This window comes from Ambystoma mexicanum, chromosome 5p (assembly GCF_040938575.1).
Source record: "Ambystoma mexicanum isolate Mex_15411 chromosome 5p, UKY_AmexF1_1, whole genome shotgun sequence".
NCBI lineage: Eukaryota > Metazoa > Chordata > Amphibia > Caudata > Ambystomatidae > Ambystoma > Ambystoma mexicanum.
The window spans coordinates 1,050,601,030-1,050,626,531 of NC_090930.1; the positions used below are offsets into that span (position 1 = coordinate 1,050,601,030).

Here is a 25,502-nt window from a genome sequence, read left to right on the forward strand (position 1 = left end):
GCCGGGGTACGGAAGTGCCAAAGAAGCGGCGCCGACCCAAGGTGAGGAAAGATTGTCCCAACAATAATCAGGTAAGTCTTAAGGTGGAAGAATCAGGCCTTCCTCGATCTGTTCCTTCGCTCACCTTTGTTTTGTCTCTTTTTCCCCTTAGGGGCCGGGGTACGGCAGTGCCAAAAGAAGCGGCGCCGACCCGAGGTGTGGAAACATTGTCCCAACAAAAATCAGGTAAGTCTTAAGGTGGAAGAATCAGGCCTTCCTCAATCTGTTCCTTCGCTCACCTTTGTTTTGTCTCTTTTTCTCCTTAGGCGCTGAAAGGCGACGGATGGTGCCAATGGTGGCTGAAGAGCCCAAGGGCGCCTCGTGAAAGTGAGTGGAACGCGGCGCTGCAGCGAGCGATGCGATGCGCTTCTAAAAATAATGTCTTTTCTCAGGATCGTCGGAGTGATGGTTCCGGACTCCGGATGGAGGTAGGTAAAGTTCAATTATTCACCTTTCTCTCCTTTCCTTCCTTTTCGGGTGTTCCAGGTTGCAGGCGGGCGTGGCTGGAGCCAGGATGCAGGAGCAGACACGGTGAGCGTCCAGCTGCTAGATGCAGAACAACGCGAAGCGTGAGCTGCTGTCTGGGCGTGGTTTAAATAGTCCCCAAAGTAGTTCCAGGTAAGTATTCTTCCTCAGCCACGCCCGAGTGGTAAAATAGTCCCATAGGTAAAATAGTCCCTTTCAGACCTCAAGGAGGTCTGGATCCGGCAGCATGGTCTGCATCAGGTAAGTCCATCCAAGCACTCCCATAATGAGCCTGGCGCCTATGGTGCCAGGACTGATGCCTTTTATGAGCCTGGCGCCAAAGGCGCCAGGACAATGTCCAAAGAGCCCCTATAAGGGGTTGCTGGGTCCCTCCCTGGGGACATGATGTCTGCTTTCGGGGACGCTGGCCCTGAACTGGCTTCCCAGGAGTAGGCATCATGACAATTGGGAAGAAGTAAATAACCATATGATGCAAATGTATGCCCTGCAAGGGCCCAGAACGATTAGATCATGTAGAATGGTTTTTGTCGAAGAAGATCTGAGAAGCGGCTTCAATCAAAAGTGCAAATCCTTTGTCATCTTGCAGCTAGTGGCACCTTTGGAGATTGCTCAAAACTGGAGCTCAAAGAATTCAACACACATTACCGAATGGTTTGTTAAGGTTTGGAATTTTGTGGCACTCGAATGGATTACATACTCCATACAGGGAGAACAATCCAAATGTACCAATGGCTGGGACATGGTGCTGGATTTTTTTCAAAGTGACTATACCTGTCCAAGTGTCCTCAGAAACGTTGAATCTTAGGTATTGCTTAATTCATCAAACACTGTTATTTGAACCATGTACTGCCGCGAAATTGGGGTGGGGGGTGGGGGGGTCTGGGGGTTAGGGGATGTTCCAGTTTGTTATCCAAAATTCCAATAAAGATTAAATATAAAATTACAAGTGCACTTTTTACAGTATATACAGTTTTATAAAGTTTATCCATAGGTACGAATGGGATAACTTGGTAGGCAGCAACCCGGGCAAAGGTATGTATGAGTTATCAGAGTGCAGGGGGTGTTGCAGAAGAGGCAACCTTCAGGCTGGCAATGTTGGAAGACCCAATTTGAGAAGATCCAGGACCAGGCTCTATGACCAGAGGCCCTTGAGGGGAAGATTATTGCATTACAGCCAAGTCGCAGAGAAAATCATGGCAAAAGGCCCAGAAGGAAGTACCACAGAGCCAGCCCCTAGGCATAGAAGATCTGATCCAGCAACAGGGTGGAAGACTGCAAGGATGTGGACCAGGCTGTTAGAAGAGGTTGAGGAAGTACAGGAATCATGGGTGCAGAGGTCAGTTCTGGGGTGTCAAGATTTACTTTTGGCTAAGTGCAGGTTCTTGAAGTAGAGTCTGCAAGCACAGTCCCTGGAGATGGCTCGGCAAGAAAAAATCTGTCCATAAGGTTGGACGATACCCACGCACCTCCCTCAACTACCCACAAAGAGCTGGCCATCACAAACACAGCAACAGCGAAGAAGCAAGTACACAGCTGAAACAGCCCAGACGGTGCAGAACTGAGGACACACGACGTAGGAGTACACAACTTGAAATGACGCAAGGTAAACCAGGCATCAGTCATGTGAGATCCCTCTCTGCTGGAAGAAATCTGAAGGACCCTCAAAGGAGGTGGTAAAAAAGGCTACACATTATGAAATGATTAAACAAATGCATGGCAGCATCTTGAGAACGATATGCTACTCAGTCTTTAAGTATATATGTGACTGCGCTTTCGGTTTAAAATGGTTATCTGAATTCAGTGGAGCCAAAGCCTTTGGGATTATGTCGAGCACCTGAAGGGGGAAAAGCACAGCCGAATACAGAAGGTTAGAGGTAAAGGAAGAGAACGGGAACATATATGACAAAATATTTACAGCAAGCCAGAAGCTGAAGTGATGAGAACTAACTGGTAGACAACTCTAATCATGCACATGTAGAAATAGCACAGGCAATTGAAATAGGTGATTGAAGCAATGTGGCTGAACTGCTGTGTTGTGACTTCAACAAGGACATGGAGTACTTTCCAAACAATTGCCTGGCAGAAAAAACTGGATTCTCAGACACACTTGATTTGTGGTTCATCAGCATATCGCAACAGTTATTTGAACTTCATCATCATCACATTAGTTACAGCACAGCAATTAAATTAGATCAGTGCATTAGTACATTGCGGAAATATGCATATGAACAAAATAGCATATCCAGAGTGATGTGTGGGTTCCAGGAGAGTAACTGCCAAAATTGAAAATAAATAATTCTGCAATAATCACTTGGCACAACCCAGGTGTGTGAAGTAATTCCATTCTGTAGCCACCCCCAGACTAATTTCATTAGGTAAATGCATTAACGGGCCAAAAATTATTTGGTTTTACATGAGGGCTATTCTGCCTCTCCATAACATCACCAGTGTTTTACATATACCAACTCTTTATGCCACTCCTGTACCGTGGGAGTGGGACCCTTCACCATATCTTAGCTACTAATAACTTTCCTACCAAACCCACCATCTCCACAAATTGTCTCATCTATTTGCTAACAGATTACAACCTGCCCAATAAACATAGCTTCAGTGTTTTAGGTTCTGAAATATCAGCAATGGCCATTGCCTCTGATCAGACTGCATCCAACAAGGAAGCAACTAATGGACATTCTCAAACTATGCGAAGAAAGCTTGCATTATTATTCAGAGTTAGGGTCCAGGTCACATTGCATGTTATGCAATGTTATTTCCATCAAAGAAACGTTGAAGCATTTAGTTTTAGATTGTATTCAATTAAAAGCAACAAGAATTAAACATTTTAGTTCTGAAGTCTGCACAGATCTCAACTACTTGGGGCTGACTTTCTGGACTCATTTAATGTGGGGCGATAATGTATCGCTTATAATAGCATTACGTGGTTTCTTGGTAGAGACTTTCAGGAGAATAAGTTCGGTCTAGGATCATGGATATGGAAATAGAAGCAAGAATTGAAATTCGCCTGCTCACAATCACTTTCAAATGTTTAGTTGGACAATTCCTTGCCTATGGGGCAGATCATTTGAATAAAAAGAGAATAACCAGGAATTTGAGATCTAATGACCTCAAATGATTGGAAGCCCCCAGTGCCAATTTAGACTTTGTCAATAGATGTGCTTTTTGGGTAGCTGCACCAAAAGGTCGGAATGCTCGGACCTTGGACCTTAGAAATTGCCAGTCTCGACATTTTTAAGAAAAAACTTAAAACTCACTTATTTAGGTAAGATGCTTCCCCGGTCCAATAGATACTCATAGGGCTGACTGTCTCTGTCTTTACCATCTGTGTTCGGGACTCGAAGTTCCTGGTGCCCGTATGCCCCCGGGCACCTTTTGGTTGGTTGTATTTTTTTTAATGTTGAACATGTGAAAGGTATGTTTAATAAAAACAAAAAGTTTGCATTATCTCTATTGAATCTTAGGCAGGCATCAGTGGCATCAATCAGGAGCACATTTGCAATTTTATGTGCAAATGGTATATCATCTAGTTAATTCTCCCAGAGTTCTGAATCAACACTTATGTAAGAAGAATTAAGAATATAGCTTCTTGTAATAGTCTGCAAATAGCTTATTAATGATGTCATTGTAAGAGTGTGCGTGTGTGCATTTTGGAGTCCACAATGGGCGTTCTGGGATGGCGTTTGATAAACCAGAACAGTAATCTCCCAGATCTTTAAACCTCACCATATTTGTGTGCCATCATAGGTTGAGACAAATATCTAACTTCCGGTTCAGGTAGAGCAGGGTTGTCCAACTCCAGGCCTCGAGGGTGGGAAAACTGTCGGATTTTCAGGATACTCAATATTCACGAGAAATTTATTTTTATGAATATTAATGAGGGATATCCTGAAAATCCATCAGGATTCTATTCGTCGAGGCCTGGAGCTAGACAAACCCCAGGTAGAGTTTGAAATTTCTTATGTTGACTTGGGTCATTCCCGATATAGATATATTATCTTAGGTGTCAAACCTTGATTTGAACTGTCGCAGTGTGTCAAGGTTTTTATTAGGGGGATCTGGATCACCAAGGAATCTGGCATATTGAAAGCCATCAGCAAAGAGCAAAATAATGAAATAGTGCATCTCTACACACTTACTGACAAATGTTTTCTTAAACATTTCAAAAGGGGACAAATTAAGTTAGCAAAGGTTTGGCATTTATGTCGATTTGTGAAGCTTATTTAAAAAGCCAAACTTCCAGTATAAACATATGCATGAAATAAAACTCACTTTTGTATCATTGTCTGCCACTCGCCTTCTCGATCTCCCAAAGGAAATCTGTCGATCTGTGCCTGGATTTTGGTTCTCCATTCTCTCATATAGTCTTCAATATCAAATACAAATGGATGTTGCCCAAAGTTAGCATCTACCACTTCACCTGGTGTCTGAAGCCCCACTGTGGGATACAGATTTGGCTGAAAGAAAGATTAATTTGGTTAGCAGAGGACAACAGAATAAGAGGATTCACCTAGGCACTTGGATGGTGCAGAAAATAATCAAAGGTCAAAAACAGTATAAAAGAGTGCTTCTTATAACCTCTCCTCTCTTTAACTGTGCTTTAGAACCCAGAAACAGCACCTCTCAGCCTACAGACTGGTAAACCTAATGTTGGGAGAAGGAAGTAGTCTGAAGTTCAATTATAACATCTCCAGTTTTCAAAATTCACCCAGATCTTGACATTGTTTGCTCGCTTGGGGGGAACGCTGGTCGAGACAGTCAGAGACTTCTAGCAGCAATGTTTAGTTTAATAGAACCGGGGATTTTCCAGAAGACAGAAAAACAAACGAAATTTAAAGCCAAAAAACAATTGTTTTGGAACATATTTCTGAAAAGTCATGTTTAAAGTGATATTTCCTTTCCTTTAGGACATTCTGAGCATCTATTTATTTATTCGATGCTTATATAGCACTTTTATCCAAAGCGCTTTACATAAATAGTAAGAACAGTACAAAAAAAACCACAACTAGTGAAAATTACATGACAGAGTTCGGAAATGCAGAATGAATGCAATGAGATTTTAAGAATTTCTTAAATTGAGAGAGAGAAGAACACTAGTGGATGTTAAGTGGAAGAGGATCCCAGAGTTTAGGCTTTAGTTTTAGATAAAATTATGTAAATCGTTAGGCGGCGCATGGGGGACGGGGACAGTCAAGAAGAAAAGTGTTGCAGAATGTAGATTGCAAGATGGTTTATATAAACATAGCAGGGAACAAAGAGAAGGAGGAGCTAGAGCATGTGTGCATGTAAGGACAAGACAAAGAAACTGATATTCAAAATGGCACTGAATTGGAAGCGAACGTAAACGAGCCAGGTAAGAAGCAAGATGAGCAGACGCAGGAAGACAAACAATATGAACTGCAGTGTGCAAGATAGAGCATAGAGGAAAAAGGGCACATTTAGGGAGTCCAAAATAAAGAGAACAGCAGTAATGTAAACGAAAAAGAACCACTAACTATAGGAGAATTTTAGTGGCAGAAAAGGTAAATAAACAATGAATTTTCCAGATGTTAAATAACTGAAACAGACAGGATTTGACTGCAATAGTGATATGGGCCTGTAAAGAAAAAGATGAATTGGATTCTCAAGCAAAAAGTGTGCGATTTGCTATATGTATTTGCAAACATGCATAAACTACATTGTTTGTGGATTGCTATGGGATCTATTTTTAGGTCAGGGTGATGCTAACCTTGCTTGCTGCGAGTGAGACCTAATGAAGATCTATAAGTGGGGCTCTTACGTCAGTCAGCTGTTTGGTCATGCAGAACCAGTGCAGTTCAACGCTCTGTTACAGAAGTAGCCATTTTACAAGGTTGGTTAAGCTGTTTGAGTTGGTGAGAGATTTGCTGAATGTTACTTCAAAGGACTTACGTTTCTTTCCATGCTGGCTGATCCATTGATATTTTTTCACTTTTGTACACCTAGTAGAACTGGCTACAATGTGGACAAGACGGTAAGATGTTTTTTTACTAAAATAAAATAAAACAGTCAATAAAGAGAGACGTACCACACAAAGAATAAGCATGTACCCTCTTGAAAATTGACAAAATGGCTTCCGAGTAGCAGAATGTTGTCTGTAAAAGCTCCTTTGGTGTGCATTGCTTAGCGCATTGATATTATTTACCATCTATATGCTGTATTTACATGAATTTCTATTATTTGTGAAGGTGCTGATAATTGCTTCAAAAGGCTCAAGTGTTGTTTTGAGGCTGTCTGGTATACTGATGTTGCACTTTTATGCTGCTGGTATAACGGTCTACATGGGGGTGGGGGGGAGATTTGTTGAATGATGTTTTTAAGTGCATAGTTGTTTTCCATGCTGTTTGTACAGTCTGGTGCCGCACATGGTTAACAGGTGGGACTGTGCAGGCAGGCATAAGTAATACATGGCTAAACACGGACCAATTTCTGTTCCCACAAAAATGATGCATCATTGAACTCTCTCCAACCCAGATTAGAGCAGCTGACCAAGTTACAAAGGGTGATATGAAACACAAAGATTAACCAAGCAACTGCCAGAAAAATTTGCAAAACAGCTTCTGCATCAGCCATTTTGTAGAGGCATATGCTACTTTATTAGTTGGGGCTAGAGGTGTAGCATGCTGCGTGAAAGAACTCCTTTACTCTACTCTGAATAGTGCATGGATATTTTTTCCACTCATCTGCTGCATTTATATGTATACTTAGTCTTGCGTAAAGGGAGCAGGATGCTCAGTGATTCTTGGCCAAACTGGGAAATATATCTGGCAAAGAGGTTGCTCCTATGTCTGTGTGTATGCCACCATTTTAATATATGTACCATGGCATTGCGCAATACTGGGAGCCTGGCAGTAGCTCTTGGTGTGAAGGAGTGCTTTATCCCAGGCTTTAAACCAGGGGTCTGCAGCCTGTGGGCTATCCACGTGTTTTGGACACCTCCCATGACACTGGAACCGTTGAGTGCACTGGCTACGGTTTATGGAAGTTGTAGTCAAAAACATAACCAGAGCCTTAAGTTGCAGACCATTGCTAAATTATGGATGGACCAGAGTGCAGTACTGTAGCCACTTAAAAAAGGTGTCAACAGCGCAATCTGGCCCTAACATGTGCTAACCACACATGGTTAATGGGTAGGACTATGAAGTCTGGCACAAGTAACGTAAATGCAGCCACATAACCTTTGTGTCACTTTTTTCAAGTGAAACACAGGGCTATAGATCTGTGCTTTATTTTTTTACATGCTTTTGCAGATATTCTTTTAGCTATGTTCTGCATGGAAGGCTTGTACTTAGGAAGTGTGAGAGTGGTGAATGGTTCAGTTAAGCACACAGAACTCAGTTAGGCAGAATGTATAAAAAATACAGTTATTTAGGTCTCGTACAAACTATTAGGAATGAAAATCCACAGGCAAGTAACACACAAACATAAACTATTCTTATATGCACATTCACTTTAGTGTGCTCTGCTAACAGCACTTGCCCTTCACGCTTTGAATACAGCTCGATCTGTTTCATAAAACTGAAGAACAGCAAGCAAGTACATAAAGAAACAAGGTAGCCAACAGTTAGAGAACTAATATGTTGAAAATAAAGAAATTAGAATCATCATACAAAACCTTAGTATATACGTAATACACCTTAAAAAGTTCTTCCCTAGCAACAAGAAAACGGGGGGCTCGTGCCCTAGTCTCAAGGGTCTCAATGAAGTTCTCTTCAAAAGGGTAGGAGTCTTCGAAGAAATGTTCTTAGCAGACACTCTTCCAATCCTACCACCTTAGGTGGAGCCCAGGGGTGTATACCATCACCACTTGCTTTGCTTAGTCACCCCGAGGGGGACGGGTATGCCCAGACGTGGGTCCTGTGCGTGCTGGGCTTAGAGACCCACGCTACTCCTCACTGATGAGGCCCAACAAGGCTGAAACATGTCTGGGGTGTTAGGGAGAATTCTCTGTTAAGGCTAATTTCCCAAACCTAGTGAGTCCCCCAGCAGCTTTGCTGGATTTTTGGGGTTTAATTTTTTCTCTTGTCAAGAGTGAGACTCTTTTTCTCCCACTCTTAGACATGATTTGAGATATCCTTTGACTTTGTAATGTGTTTTATGGGCTATGGGGTCTTTTACTCCATAGGGTTTCATGTATTTTTGGTAAGTGTGTTAAACAGCACCCTCAGTGCAGTAACACAGGGGTGTCATAGTGACCCCCAAACAGACTCCATACCCTGGGACTGACTACTGTCTCCCAGGGCATGTAAAGTCACCATGGACTTTACTAGTCTTAAATTCTGAACAAAACCAGTACAAACCATCATATTGTGGAAGTACTGGTAGGGGTAATTAGATTGCCCCTGTGTCTGTTTTTCGAGGGGGCTCTCTGCAGTCCCCCCTCGTTGAGTTTCTGGCTGGTGGCAGTGGTTACCACGCGAAATATTCCACCGGAATATTTCCTATGGGATTTTCCCATTCATTTTAAACGTACCACTTTTTTGGTGCAACGTTAAAGATACTGCAGGGTTATTTATTTAATATTTATTCCCCGGTTGGGTCTTTTGGCCAGGACTCGGTTTTAAAATGGCGTTTGTGTTCGCCTCTGTAACTCCAACCCAAGTCGAGCCTTGTGTTCCACTTTTTGGCGGGCTTCTGCACAGAAGCCTCCAAAAGTGGTGCCACTCTGTCTGGGTCTACAGGATGTGTGGGAGGGGGGTTTAGGCACCCTGGACTGAGTTGCCTCGGCAACTCAAGTCGCACTCTTGTGTGATTGGCCCAGTGGTGAGCCGCCATGCTCACCACTTAGCATGTTTGAGTGACAGCTAGGACTGATGAATGGGGGTTTTTCTGCATAAAAGCAGGGCTTTGGGGACTGGAACTGCAGAAGTCGCCACAGGACCAAAGAATCCGAAGAGGGAGAAGCTGAGCCGACTTGCAGCGACGACACCACCGGTGGAGCCCTGCTGAACCGTCTCACCACTTCCCAACGACAGAAGATCTTCATCCCGGAGAGTCTTCTTCCTCTGAACTGGTGGGGATAACCAGTTCGCCCTCTTTTCGCCTTCCTGGATCATCTTGTGGTCGAATCGCCCGTGCCAAGCACCCCGGCGGCCGGATAGCCACGCTTCACCACTACCGCGAATAAAAGGGTAGTACCTTTTATCCAGGAAATTCCGCGTCTGGTTTCTTCCCTGGCAGTGCAACGAGCTCCAGCTTTCCTCCCCGTCGAGATCTTCTCTTCCCCTGGACAAAGCACCGACTTGCACCCGCTGCCAGGAACAACTGCCCCTGCTGGAGCTTTCTCACCATTTCAGGTACTGTGTCCCGCCTGGTCTCCCTTGCAACAGACTGTTCAAGGTGTCCCGTAAATCCTTGACTCTCTATCCTGGGGTGACTTGGGACCTGCTAACTAACTTTTCCTGAACTGATCCAACCCTTTTGAACTATCTGCAAAGACTTTTTAAAGTACTATTCGACTGTGTGATCTTGGACACATTCCACCTTGCTCTCTCCAAGAGCGGGCCTGGCCTATGACTTTCTTGTTCCTCAGTAGACTCTGCCTTTTCTGACTTGCTCTGGTTCTCTTAAAAGTGTTGATATTGTGTATTTTCCTAATTCTGCCTTTTTCCCTCCCTTTTTAACTAACTTATTGGAGTGCCATCTTAGGTTAAGCGCTCACCTATGTCTGCAAATAAGTGGTGTTTTAACTAAGACTTGTTCAATAAGTAATCAGGGATGTATATATATTAATAGTGACAGTGTTTGAACTTGCCGGCCATATTAGTGTTAGTGTATTTTACAAGTGTGTTTTTAAATAATTATATACTTTTATACCCAAGCTCTGGTCAGTGTTTGCTTGTGCTACTGTCTCTCTGTACCTATTTTGTATACTCTATATACTGTCTAACTCTTCTTGAGAGAGGTCTGGCTGCTCAGCCACAGCTACCAGGTAAATCTGGGTGGTACAGACTACTACCAATTGGGTTTACTGCCAACACCTGTAGTCCCTAAGGGAACTGCACAGGTTTCTGCCTAACATGGGGATGCTTGTTGTCTTGTGCAGAAGCGATGTAACCAAGCAGTTTGGGCAGGACTGCTGTGTTTGGGGTGGGACCAAGCCTGATTTGCATATGTCTTTCCCCTTTTGTAATAGCTTGGCAGGCGAAGAGTGATGGTCTGGTGGGTTGCCCAGAGCAATGCCACAGGTTAAGATTAATTCTAAACCTTCCAGGGATCACCTCTTAGTGCACGACCACAACTCCACCACTCACTGTTCTTTCATGAATTGAGTATCTTACCCCGAAGCAAACTTGCTTTCAATATACAAAGTTCAGAAGGAGCTTAGGGTTCCCTTCCCCAAACTTCAACTACTGGTTCATCAAGCACAGATGCAGCAAATGTTCAATGAAGACTTGTTCAAGTTTTCTTCAGCAACTTCCATACACTTTGTTAGGGCTCTCTGGTCTGGGCGCAGTTGCTAGACCGCATGGGCCACCCATTACTGGTCGCACAACCATGGGCCCTTGGCGTTCTGTTTTGACTTGAGACCTTGTCCAAGCTTCCTCCTGGGCACTTTTTGACCCTTTGTACTTTAATTTGCTAACTTTGTATTCAGTCAGTCTCTTCCTTCACCGGGGTTTGCAGCATTTAGGTTCTTCTTTGCTCCCAATTAACTACTCCCCCTTCTGCTGTTCGCCTGACAGCTTTTAACCACTTTCTCTTAACTCAGTGCTTTAAATGCTTTTTATTCATTCTCAGATATCCAGAGACTTTCGAAACAGTGCCTATTGCCTGCACCGGACGCCTCCGATATCCTGCTTCAAGATATTCTCTTGCCAAAAATCTTCTATACGCGATTACTCTGATACACAGTATCTTTGTACTGCCTCGTTAGCATAGCATTCGATTGTTCATACAGTTCAGAAGCACTCACAAGTTTATTGGCGAAACGCGCCCGCTTTGATATATGATATCATAGGTTATAACGCGCTTAATACCCAGGAGGTTTCTAAGCGTGGACTCGGGGATCGAACCTGTGTTGCTCCGTGTCGTCTTGCTTCCACGGTGAGCACTTTGCCCCCGAGCTATCCTCCCGAGACATTGTCACAATGTATCTTTTCTTCTCGCTCGTGCACCGGGCTTTACACACAAACTCACTGATCGCGTTACTTGATGCTGCGGAGCCTCCACTCGTACGGCTTCTCACGAACTGAGGTCAGGGTCTCACTGCCTGGCCCTCAGGCACTGCTGGGCCGGCTCCTGCGCCCAGGGGAACAAGCATTTGCAGAACCAAACAGCAAAGGCCGACATTGCAGGTGGCTTCCTGCCTCTGAACTTACCCGCTCCCTGGAGACACAGCTCCCTCGTCAAGCTTCCTCACAGCACCCAGCAACTTACCAGCGTTCACACGCTCCATTCTCCTCCGGTTCCCAGCGGTCCATCTGAGCTTCTCTGCTACTCACTTCTTCCCTTCTGCTGCTCTCCTCCTCCCCGCTGCTGCCACGCCACCCTTTTATAGACCTGTATCCTATCAAGGGTGTTCAGGTGGGCTTCTCTTGCCGGTTTTGCCCGATTCCAATTAGACCAATTACTGTGACATGTCATGATGCCCGCTCCCGGGGAGCCGGTTCAAGCCCTGCGTCCCCGAAAGCGGACATCCAGTCCCCAAGGAAGGACCCAGCAACCCCATGTAGGGGCCCTTTGGACAGTGTCCTGGCGCCTATGGCGCCAGGCTCATAAAAGACATCAGTCCTGGCGCCATAGGCGCCAGGCTCATTATGGGAGTGCTTGGGTGCACTTACCTGATGCAGACCATGCTGCAGGATCCCGGCCTCCTTGAGGCCTGAAAAGAACTACTTTACCTGTGGGACTAATTTACCATCCGGGCGTGGTTGGGGAAGGATACATACTTGATTGGAGGAAGGATACATACCTGGAACTTCTTTCAAGGCTATTTAAACCCCACCCGAACAGCCACACGTGCTTCGCGTTGTTCTGCATCTAGCAGCTGGACGCTCACCATGTCTGCTCCTGCATCCTGACTTCTGCCACGCCTGCCAGCATCCTGGATCACCTGCAAAGGAAGAGAAGAAGAGAACAGAAGAAGGAAAAGTCCTTACCTGCTAAATCCGCATCCCGGAGACATCTCGCCGACAATCCTGAAAAGGAAGACTTTTATTTAAAAGCTCATCGCGTCGATCGCTGCAGCGCCGCATTCCACTCACCTTTACAGGGCGCCTCCATGTTCAGCAGCGATCATCCGGATTCGCTGTCACGCCCCAGCGCCTAGGGAGAAAAAGACAAGAACAAAAGGTGAGAGAGAGAAGGGAATAAGGAAAGCTAAATCTCCATGTTAAGACTTACCTGTTGATTCATTCCCTCTTCATTTCGGGTCCGTGCCGCATCCTGGCATTTCCGGACCCCGGCCCTAAGGGGAAAAAGAGACATCAGCGTTAATGAGCGAATGAAAAGACATTACCAAAAAACGCTCATTAAAGACTTACCTGATTTCTACAAGGATTTCACCTCTCATCTCGGGTCGGTGCCTGTTCCCCGGCATTCCGTACCCCGGCCCCTATGGGGAAAAAGACACTAGCATTAGTACATTAATGCATGGACACAAGGGGAACCTCTTATCAAAAAACTTACCTGGAAGCCAAGCAAGTTTGGTTCTCACCAATCCGAAAATCCAGTGAAGTAACTGGATACCAACGCGCCCCTGCATCAGAAGCAGGCTGGAGAGCTCGTCCTTCCAGACCCTAAGAAGGATACTTCTGCGAGCCAGACAAGCCAGATTTGGGGGCCCGGTCCAGTCCGTCTTCCGAACCCTGCGCATCACCTTAGAAGAGGTCACAGCAGCGCGAACCAGGCCAGCGCCTCCGTGGGAGTCAGGTGAGCGTTACAAACATGCCTGACCTTCAGCTCTGTAGTGTTCAGACTCCCTCTTCTTCGTCTTGGTATCCAGTGATTTTACCAAAATCATTTTCAGAGAGATATTTTATAACAAAACAATTCTAATGAAAATACATCGATTTAAAAAAATATATATAAGTGGGGGGTGAGATGAGGTTTTAAAACAGTGGGGGTTCAAAGCATAGGGAAACAAGAGGCTTAGGGGGGACCCCCCCAAATAAAAAAATATAAAAAATGTGATGTTTTTTTCATTCCAATTGTTGTAACTACCTCTCTAAAATTATTTTGGTAAAATCACATAGAACCCTTCGTCCCAGTACTATAGTGGGGTAAGCAATATGAAGCGTGCTTTACTCTTAGTTGCCTCTTCCTCATCTCAGTACTTGATGTGAGATTACAGGGAAAAGCTGCAAAGGAGTGACAATATTCCATAAAGGGAGGGACTGCTAGGTCAGTGCTAGTGAAAGGGGGATACTGTGTCTCGCCTTCAGGCACTGTGAGAAACCTGAAGGAGTCTCCCTAGCTAGCCCACCAGAACCAAAATAACACACCTGAAGGCCCTTGCCCTTCCCCACAGGGATAGCACAGTACGAGCAAGGCAGACCGCACGTCGAGACAGCTATCCAGACCCAGCAGTTCAAAAGGAGGAGAAAGGCGGCAAACATTGAGAGGCTAACGAGGAGAGACGAAACCTTGTCCTCTTCGACAAAACTCTGCAAACCCTCCGAGGAAAGAATCAGCCCAAGTGTGCTGCAGCTAATGTCAACGGTACACAGAGCCTGCTGATGCTGATAAGCGGTAGCGAGGGAGACTCCTGCTACCGTGGTACTGGCCTTTATTCTAGTTACGAGGAAAGCCAAGTGGTTCATCAAAGCCGGTAAGTCAAGGGGAGAGCCAATAAGAGCTGGACTGTTGTGAATGAAAGTCGCAACGTGGCAAGTTGAACCAAGTTCAAAGAACTGTAAAAGTGTTGAGGGGAGACCAGCTGTAGAGGGAACCGGCACCACATGGGTGCTTACTCGAGAGACTCTGGTCGATCCCCATCTGAGTGAATAACCTGGTTACTCACTGTAGTGACCCCCCTTACTCCTAGTCCATAGTCCCCTTCCCTCCATACTTATGGGACATCTCTCCGTCCTGTGGGACGGGACCGGAGCACTTTGTAAAAAGCATCCAAAATGTTTCCAAAAATGTGTCCTTCCTCTCTTTCTTGCGCGGGGTCCTGCACGCGGCCATAACCCCCGTCCACCTCGCTTCTGCCCCGCGCATTGCCCATCAGTCCTTTTCTATGGCCAGGTCAGAGACCTATCAGCAATAACAGAGGAACCTTATTAGAGGGGACGGCGGGCAGGCGTATGGAGGAAAGGGGACTATGGACTAGGAGTAAGGTGGTCACTACGGTGAGTAACCTGGTTATACTCCTACGTCCCGTCCCTTTTCCTCCATACTTATGGGAGATTCCCAAGCACTCCTTACAGGAACTACTAACCCTTACTGAAACAGGTTCTTCAGCACAGCCTGACCAAACTGAGCATCAGCTCTTGAGCTCATGTCAAGACAATAATGCTTACAAAAAGCAGATGGGGAGGCCCTAGTAGCTGCCCTAGTGATGGACTCCCAGGGGACATATTTCTGAAAAGCAACCGCGGCTTGCCCCGCACCAGGTGTGCATGAATACCCTTAGGAGGTTTCAGCCCTTGGACGGTGAAAGACTCCGTGTTGCAGGCGGCGATCCACCGAGAAATAGTCGCCTTAGACGCCTGATGACCCTGAGGGTTACTGAAGGTCACAAAAAGTTGAGAAGAACTCCTAAGCTCGGAAGTCCTGTCAAGGTAGAACTTAAGAGCCCTTCTGACATCAAGACAGTGCAGAACCCTTTCAGCCTCTGAGGCAGGGTTTAGAAAAAAAAGACCGGTAGGGAGATCGACTGATTCAGATGGAATTCAGTTACCACCACCTTGGGTAGAAAGGCGGGTTTGTCCGTAGGACTACCTTGTCCTTGTGAAAGCCCAAGAAAGGATGCTCCACTGACAAGGCCTGGAGCTCACTCACTCTCCTTGCTGACGTAACAGCGACCAGAAAGGACACTTTCCAGGATAGGTACTTGAGGTCCACCGTGGCCATGGGTTCTAAGGGTTTATGGCACAGCACTGTCAGGACTACATTTAGGTCCCAGGGCGGGTGCGAACTACGAACCGGAGGGTAGAAGCGTGTCAAGCCTGCAAAATGCCTCTTAACCACTGGGTTACTCAGAGAATAAGAGCATTGGTCTGTAGAAAGATAAGCGGAAACCGCTGAAAGGTAAGTTCTGCATGACAGAACGTGAACACCCGACTCTGCTAGGGAGGACACGAAGGACAGCACCGTGTCTATCGTAGCCACCCTTGGATCCAAATGCTTTTCCAAACACCAATGACAGAACCTGAGCCATTTCCTCCTGTACTGGGATCTGGTCGAGGGTTTCCTGGCTGCCTGGATAATACGCATGTTATCCGTAGACAAGTTAAGATCCTCTAAAGACTTGAACTCAGGCACCATGCCGCCAAGCTGAGCGATTGTGGGGAGGGGTGCCACATCTGCTGATCCCCTTGATGAAGAAGATCAGGGGTCACTGGTAACCTGATCGGCGCATACACTGACAGGTGTTGAAGTTCTGAGAACCAAAACCTGGCCAGCCACTCCATGGACTAGAGGCAGAGGCGGGAAGGCGTAAGCTCTCATGGTGTGCCAGGGAATCTCGAGAGCATCCCTCAGAGAGGAGGCTCCCAGCACCCCTCTGGAGGCACACTGAGGAAGCTTCTTGTTTACCGCCGTAGCAACGAGGTCCACCTCCGGTGTACCCCAATGCAAGAAAATCCATGAGAGGCCCTCCGCCTTCAACTCCCACTCGTAGCTGACCACTGTCCGCCGGCTGAGGGCATCCGCTGTGACATTCAGCTGGCCCGAGATGTGCACTGCAAGCAGCCAGACACCATGAAGCACGGCCCACTCCCATATCTGGATGGACAGGTCCACAAAGGGGGGTAGGGGGGGACTTCGTTCCCCCTTGCTTGTGGATATAATACATTGACATCACATTGTCCGTGCGAATTCGGACCACCTTGTTGGCAATGAGCGGTCTGAACGCCCTGAGCGCTAGGAAGATCGCCAGAAGCTCCAAATGATTTATGTGCAGGAGCTTGTCCTGAGGCGACCAGAGATCCGAGACCTGAAGACGATCTAACGTCGCACCCCACCCCAGAAGGGAGGAGTCCGTTGTGATCGTCACCGTGCGGGCTGGGTCCTGAAACCCCGCACCCACCGACAGGTTGCTGAGAGATGACGACCAATCCAGGTCCACTCTCATGGAATCCGGAATCATTATCAGCTTGGAATCCGGGTCCACAGCCTGACGCCAGGAACTCCGAAGAGCTATCTGGGTCTGTCTCATCTTGAGAAGTGCAAGAGGAAGAGCCAGCACGCACAAGGCCATGAGGCTCAGAAGCCTCTGGAACCACCAGGCCGACATGCTCTCCAACTGCGCAAACATCTGACACGTGGCTAGCAGATCCGCCATTCTGTCCCCGGTGAGGTACACTCTGCAGTCGATCGTGTTCCAGTGAAAACCCAGGAAAATCAGGTCCTGCTAGACCGTCATGGAAGATTTCCGCAAGTTCACCGACAGCCCAAGATGGAACAGGAGCTGAAGGAGAGACTGGAGGTTGCCCGCTGCTGCCAGCGGACAAGGGCTGCGTAAGTGCCAGTCGTCCAAATATGGATACACATGAATACCATGGAGACTAAGATAAGCCGCAATCACCGACATCTTCGTAAAGACACGCAGCGCCGAGCTGAGGCCAAAAGGAAGCACTCGAAACTGGAAGTGCTCCTCTCCCAAAGAGAAGCGGAGATATCTCCTGTGTGGGTTCCAAATCAGGATATGCATGTAAGCATCCTGAAGATCCACAACGCTGAGCCAATTGCCCATCTGCAAGGAGGAGCGTACCTGGTTGGGCGTGATCATCTTGAATTTCTCTTGGGGTAGGAAAAGATTGAATTGGGAAAGGTCTAGGATGGTGCGCAGGCCAGCCTGGTTGGGTTTGGGCACTGTAAACAGCCAGGAGTAGAAGCCCTCCCCTCGCTCCCCAAGGGGAACGGGTTCCACAGCACTGAGGTCCAGAAGTTTCTGAACTTTGGCTTTGAGGGAGGGCGAGCCCGACCGCTGAAAAGGAGGGTTGAGGGGTGGGGTAGGGGGGTAGGGGTAAGCGGAGGCCCCCTCGAGCGACTGACAAGACCCATCTGTCTTCTGTGATGGTCTGCCACGCCTCCCAATGAGACGCAATGCGTCCTCCCACCGGGGTCTCGTGCGAGCGCGGAAAATCCTCATTTAGTAGGTTTATCGGTGGCGGTGCCACCTGAACCTGAGGAGGAGGCTGAGGAGCGGGAGAAAAACCGCGTCCGTTGTTGCTTACGGCAGTTATTCCCTGCAGGGGTATTCACTTTGCGAGATGTGTGGTCGAGAAAGCCCCTAAAGCCAGAGGAAGGTCGACTTTGCGACAATGGTCTCTGGGTTTTGAAAGGAGCCTTAACAAGGACAGACAATGATTTAGCTGTCTGAGTGCCATCCTTCGTCTTGGTGAGCTCTACATTTGTTGTACAATGAAAGAGCTCCTTCCCATCGAACGGAAGGACCAACACCTTGTCCTGCACTTCTTTTGAGAATTTAGTTGCATGCAACTACGCCTGCCGTGAGGTATCAACCCCCAGCATAAGACCCCGAGCCGAGGGGTCTACGTGATGAGCCGCAGCCTCCAGGAGAACCTGGGCCAAGACCCTGGCGTCGGATAGGCCTCCTTTAAAGTCTTCCAGCTTCTTGACCGGGACAAACTCCTTAAACTCCGACGGACCTTTCCACATCCGCATGTTAGCTCCCACTATATCAATTCAGCGTGGGCCTGCCTGAGCTGCAAGGCCAAGTTGGCCAAGATTTTCCTCCCGAGGGAGTCAAGGAGCTTGTCGTCCTTTCCCAGAACCGGAGTAGCAGTCGTGGAAGAGGATGCTGCAGGTCTGGACTGCAAAGTGGCCGCAGCCACCATTGTAGAGGAGGGGGAGCAGACAAGACGACAGGGCCACCTCTTCCGAAGAATGCAGCCTGTATCTTGCGTCAATTTTCTTATTGACAAAAAGTCCAGAGTGTGGCTTTTCCCAGACTCTGCGGACCTCGGCCAGAATGTCCTTCTGCAAGAACAGGCCGGTACGCTCCAAGGGAGACAGAGTGAGCGCCCCAGAAAGCACGCCCTCCTGCGGAGTGGGTGCCTCCGGCACCGGAACATCTAAGAAATTCATGTCCAGTACCCAGTCATGAAAAGCTCTGATAGAGCGCCAAAGGTCCTCGTTGTCCTGATCGCCTTGGGCGTCATCCGACAGGTCAGGATCCTGCTGAGCTGTGTCAGGCGCTGCCTTGTCCACCGGGGACAATGGAGGCAAAGGCGGAAGAGTCAGGGGAGGCACCGTAGGCAAGGGAAGCGCCGGCGGAACCGCCGGAGGAACGGGTGGAGCCGGAGGCGCAGGTGGACATATCTCCCTGAAAAGCCCTTTGAAATATTCCCTCATGGGGTCAGTACAAATTAATGTTTGAAATGTACCGAAAAAAGCCTCCTCTGGGGACTGCCTCAGAACCTGAGGAGACCTCTCACGAGGTGGCCAAATCCAGGGATGTAACGGGGAAGGGTGCCACACAGGCCCCTCCACCGACGTATCCACATAAATCAAAGGTGCCGACCCCGCAGGCAATGAAACATTGTGCTGAAGAGGCATCCAGGCATTCCAATCGTAAACTGGCCGATAAGGATGCGCACAAGGGACTCTATGTTCACCCAAGGGACCAAGCCCTACACCTGAGGCCGATGGCGTACTTGTAGGGGTAGCACCTAAAATGGCTGCCGCGGTCGTGGCGGGAACAGGCGCCATTTTGTCCTCATCTGAGGGGAACTGCGGCATGTGAGGAAGCATTGAGGCTGATGGGTTGAGGAGATTGGACACCTTGATGGGTTGGAAGAAGCAGCCGCTGCTGCAGTTCGGTAACCAGGGTCTGCAGAGTAGATAAAATGTCGAGTGACAGATCTCATTGCCGCAGGATCTGGTAGGTCCTCAATTTTCTACTGCTCGGAGAATAAAGCCTCCAGATGCTTCATCTCCTGAAAAGACATCCTCTTGCAATAGTAGTGCAGGTGGTGGAGCCTCTGTTCACCTAGTCACCAAGGTAAAGAGGGGTTTGGACTTAGTAGGTCGAGGCAGAAAGACGAGTGCTGGAGACATCTCTGTCCACACTAGAGCTTCTAGGAAATGCAGCAATCACTGGTGCTCATGGAGAGGACAACACGGTCAGAGACACTAATGATGCTGAAGCTGGCCTTGGAGGTAAAGCAGTTCTGGAGAATGTAGTCGTGATCATTGACAAAGCAATCTTAGATGGGGAAGTCGTCGACAAGGTGGTCAATTTCTACTTGGAGGCTGTTGACAGAACTGTTGTAGACCAGGTCTTGGACGGGGGAAGTAGCATCAACAACGATTTGCTCCTGTGGCCGTCAACGGAGTAGTTGTCGTAGATGTCATCGATGATGTTCGTCTGGGGCTCGTTGAGTGACTCACTCGACGACAGGGTCGTCGTGGTGGTCATTCGTTTCTTCTCTGAAGAGTGGACCTTTATAGTCATGGACGAAGACGTCGACATGGTTGTCACTCACGGGGTGGGTAGTGAAATCATGCAGAGAGTGTCCAATCTTAGGCTTCTTCCCCAGGGACGTGTCCGCATGGGACCTCAACCTCTCTTTAGAGGGAGTTTGTTCCGTTGGTCTGCCAACCCTAACAGAGGCGTGACTTTGGACTGAGGCCGAGTCCCAGGCCCTGGCACCCTTCTGCAGCAAAGCCACCAACCTTCTATGGCGAGCCTTCCGAGTCTTCGATGAGAATGACTGGCCAATAGAGCAAGCGTCCCGTCCACGTAGTCATCGGGGTGCAGGCAATAAAAACATTTTTCGTGCCGATCATCGATAATGTTCTTGAGGTGACACTACAAGCAGGGCCTGAAGGGGCTCTTCTTGCTGGAATCAGTAATGGTGACTTGGAGAAGGGCTGAAATCTGAAAAGGCGGCCTCCTAGAAAAAGACCATCTTTGGATGTTCTAATCTTCGCCAGCAATGGATCCCCACTACCAGCAGTCACACCGGTGACAGATAATGAAGGAAAACGAGTAAAAAGGTGTTAAAAATGTGAATAATATCGAGGTTTGCGGAGCAAAGCACGAGGACTCCCAAAATTAAATGTGCAGTCAAAATCTGAAGATGGGGTGGAGCTGAAGGCAGTCATTGGCTGGGGCAGTATAACCCAAAGTGACAACAATGGGCTATACAAGTGCAAGCAGTTTAACATTTAAAGCAAAGCTCCTTTATGGTTTCTGAGGATTCCCAGCCTGATGACGGGGAATATTCATAAGCATGTGAATCCATGAAAGATCCCATGCTGGAGAATACAGGAAAAAGGGGACGGGCTATACGAATAAACATAGTATTGACTGACAGTAAGATTTTGAAATGGGAGTATTTTACTGCCTATTTTTGAAAGTTGGGAGTAAAAAACAAATTTGGGGAGTAAAAAAAGTTACTCTCATTTGCATTATGAGTACTTGATGATGCATTATTATTATTATCATAATGATGATGCATTATGAGTACCCTCTGTCTACTTACCACCCGCGACTCCATCTCTGCCTCTTTCTCTTCCCTTGGCTGGCTTCCTTTTTACTCCCAGCTTAAATTTAAATTTCTCTGCCTTGTCTTCAAATCTCTCCATGGCCTCGCTCCCCCTTACCTCTCCTCCCTTCTCTCCTTCTACTCTCCCTCCTATCCCCTTAGGTCTGCTGACCATTTCCTTCTCACTGTACCTCCCTCCCCTTGTGCCTCCTCCCGTTTCCGCTCCTTCCAACTCCTAGCACCTCTACACTGGAACTCCCTCCCTCTTGCTATCTGCTCTACCCTACCCTCACCTCATTCCGCACTTCCCTTAAATCTCTCCTCCTCCATTACCCTCCCTGAAACTCCTCCCCCCCTCCCGATTCCCCCCTCCTTATTCTTTCCCCTACCTCCCCCCTCTCTTACCTCTCCTCTCATCCTCCCCCCTTCCCTCCTCCTACCATTCATCACCACTCCTCTTCCTCTCCCTTTCCCTACCTATCCCCCTCAGTTAATTGCTCTTTTCACTGTATTTGTTGAATGATTCACTATGTATTTGCTTCAGCTGTTATTGTTTTTTTATGTATTATGTTGTTCAATTGTACAGCGCTTTGGCGTAAGGCGCTTAATAAATCAATAAATACAAATACTTTATAAGCAAGTAAATATATGCTTTAACTGCAAAACAGATATGTGTTCGCTATTCATGCACATTGAAAGAGATCTATGTTTATCTCTTCAGATCAGGCAGTAATAATATAAATGTTTCTTCCTATGGCTCCAGGTGTACTGCTGTTGCAAACCTTTTCGTAGAGTGTGTGGATGAAAGCTGGGGACAGGCTCCTATGCGTCGGTTAATTTTACTCCCCAATACTCTTACTCACATTATCTCTCGAGTACACTTCTTTGGAATAACTTGCTAATACTAAGTTGAGGATACCCATAGCATCTTAAAAATAATTAAAAGATTAGCTTAAACCTACAGCCCAGGAACATGCCTCGTTGAACCTTGAAAAAACGGTTACCCTGATCTGCGGTGGTAATGCATTCTAGCGGACAATCTCAACTGTCCAGCTGAGAAACAGTGACTGGACTCTTCTGAGAAAGTAAAAAAACAAATCTATGAGTCTTGACTGCAGCAAGCTCAATACAGTAACAAAAAAACTGAGCCACATCTTATCTGTCTAAACAAAATCATCCAAGCGGCCATGGCATCAGTACCCAGCTCTCATGATCAAGCAAGCAGGCTTTCTTTTTTTTTCTTTTTCTTTTTTTTTTATTACTTGTGTATAATCACATTGTGATTTTTACAAGGAAGAACTGTTAGTTGTGATTCTCTATAGACAGAAAAATGCATGCGCTTGACGATCGTCAGATCACATATTCAGTGTGAGAGTTGATTTTTTTGAAAGCGATGTCACAGTTTTGCTGCAGTATTAGTCCATTTGATGTTTTCTCCGGACAATAATCTATTCTATCAGACATCTTCTTCCAAGATCAAGGAGTCCATCCCAAGGGGTGACAAGTAGGCTGCCCTTTCCAGATTCAGTGCTGGGCAGTGCATCAGCAAGTGTTTTAAATTTTGAGACTCGTCTGGTGTGGCACATAATCTGCATTCCTTCGACCCAGACTGAAGTCTGATGGAGAGAATTTCACGCGTAGGAAGTAGATTCAAGCGTGCTCTTAAAAAGATCGTAATGAGGCCTTTGTCTGGGAATTTGATACAGTATGGCAATGAAACTTTGAGCTTTTTGAAGCTGGCCGGCAGATGCTTTGTTAGTTTGTTCGTCTGGGCTTTATCAACTGTGTTGATCCAGTCCTGTAGTTCCATTTTGTATTTTATTCTCTGGGGTTTCCTTACAAGGTCACCTTCAGTGCATGCCAATTCTTCGAATTTTGCTTGCTGTTTCATGGCCCAGGTGTTTCGAATATTGGTGTGCCCGATGTTAAACTCTGTTGCAATGATCTTGTAGATTGAGAGTGTGTCCGGAAGAAGAGTTCTTCTAAAGAGTAAATAGCACTGTGTTCAACTGTTGATATTAAGGACAAAAGACCCAGGTCACGCCTGATGCTTGCAATTGAGACTGAGTTTGGAAGACCAAGGACTGATCTCCACAGTAGCCCTTCCAATTTAGACCAGATTGTGTCCGGCATGGTAAGTGTTTCTCCCATCCCATAAGTTATGGCTGGAACGACTTTGCCTTTGTAGAATTGGATAACTGGAACCAATGAGAATTTCCCATATTGTTTGTTAATTGCTCTCATCTGAGCTGCAAGGTTCCTAGTTTTTCCTCACAAAGACTTGCATTGTTGACTCATGCGCTGAGCTATCGATTGTTACGCCCAGGTATTTGAAATGGGTGACCACTTCGATCTTGGTGTTTTCCAGGTACCATCCTCTATTGCGTCTAATGTTCGAATGACCTTTTTCGAGGATCCTGATTTTGGTTTTTAGTTTGTTAATTTCTAGGTTGTTTGTACCCGTGTACTACACCAGGTTTGTGAGTTGTCGCTGTAAGCCAATTTCAGTCTGGTCTAACAAGATTAGATCATCAGCGTAAAGTAAACGGGACACATTGGTGTTTCCTATTTTTGGAGGGAAAGCTCAAATTGATGGTTCTGTTTCCTTGAAGTCGCCCAAGAAGCTGATGAAGAGGGCCGGGGCTAACTGGCAACCCTGTTTAACCGGGCGCTCTGATGGAATCTCTTGACAACAGGCCTTGGTTGTTCAGTCGCACCCGAAGTTTGGTCGCGGTATGAAGTGCCATAATTGGGTCTAATATTTCGCTCAGGCACTTCCAGTTTTTCAGTTTAGACCAAAGAATACGCCTGTCCACTCTGTCAAAGGCCTGTGAAAGGTCTATGAAGGCCAGAAACACTTGGGGCCCCTTGCTTGACTTTAGATTTTATTAGATTCAGCATCAGGATGTTTACAGATGTTCCACCGTGTTTTAAGAAGCCCATCTGGAATTGTTTGCTGAAGACTTTGCCCAGGATTGGAAATGCTTGAGTAGTAGTGTTGCAAAGATTTTTCCAATGATGTCCAATGATGCTATTGGCTGATAGTTCATTGGCTCTTCTCTGTTGCCACGTTTGAACAGTGGGACTATTACTAAATGGGACCAAGAAATCAGGATTGCTTTTGATGAGCTGCAGTGCTGGAATAAGATACTGATAAATCTTGTCGATTCTTCCAGGTTTTGCTTGAGGTCATTGTTGGAAAGACCATCTGGACCTGGGGCTCTGGAGGAATTTAGACGTTTGATGACGTTCCTGATGTCCGCTTCTGAGGCTAAGTCGATCCACAAGCTGCTGCTCTTGTTTGTTGGTGGTGAAGTCTGAGCCAAGGGGGCTGCGAATAACTTTTTTTAAAAAAGTTAGTCCAGTTTTCTTCAGTGACCGAGTTGGCCAATTGATTTTCTTGCGTCTTGCCTGTATTCTTGATGAGTCCCCAAAAGTCACTAGATTTTTTGGTGCTTCGAGTTCTCAACATGGTCTCTGTCTCATTTTGATACATTGAACATCTGTAGTTGTGTAGCCATGATTTATAGCTTTTTACTTCAAGTTGCCATTTTAGCCAAGAGGGTTCAGAATTCTCGATTTTTGCTTTTCTTTTTGCTTGTCTCAGGAGATTTCTTCTTTCCACCAGAGTTCGATCATACTCATGGTTATGGTTTCTGCCTGTGTCTTTGCTTCCCTTTGGTTCCACCTTGTATTTTAATAGAAACGGGAGGTAGTCTGGTCATTCTGTTTCTTTCGATTTGTTTACGATGCTTCTTTCATATTTGTCTGTGATGGTCTTGATGTTGGCAGCGGTCAGGCAGAGTCTGGTTTGCTGGTTGTCTGACTCCAATGATGGAAGAAATAGTTTGCCCTCTGGATGTGCAGACGTCCACGTCATGGAGAGCAGGTTATGATCGCTTTCTGTGGTCCGGGTTACTTCAAAAGATTCAATAAGTGACAGTACGCTAAGCGATACAAAAAGATAGTCTAGAGTTGCCTTGAAGTTTTTCGCGCTCCCACCTTGGGAAGATCTTTTCCCAGGGCTTCAGCCATGCCACGTTGTGGAAGTTCTGTGAGTTCATCAAGGACATCCATGCGGTTCCTCTTTCTTCCGTCGAGAATTTATGATTAGATTTGGGCAGATCAGTGTTTCCTGGATCACATTTTGAATTCAGATCTCCACATATGATTATATGAGTTGTGTTCTGGTCCACTCAGATATTATCGATGGCATCTGCTACTTGGTTGCAGAAGATTGAAGTTTTCTGTGGATTCCAATAGAGATTTATGATGGCTAGTTGGGACGTACGCGATGTCCTATTCCTAGTGTCCTAGTGCGTC

The 25,502-nt window shown here is 46.6% G+C and overlaps 1 protein-coding gene across 2 annotated transcripts in view; it reads right to left on the bottom strand.

Moving 5' to 3' along the window:
• Positions 1-25,502, bottom strand: part of RANBP9 (RAN binding protein 9) — a 1,122,649-nt gene that overhangs the window by 594,009 nt on the left and 503,138 nt on the right. For both annotated transcript variants that reach the window (XM_069613547.1, XM_069613548.1), the window contains one exon: positions 4,810-4,994. In XM_069613547.1, the coding sequence (XP_069469648.1) occupies positions 4,810-4,994 (185 nt within the window). The remainder of the gene's footprint in view (positions 1-4,809; positions 4,995-25,502) is intronic.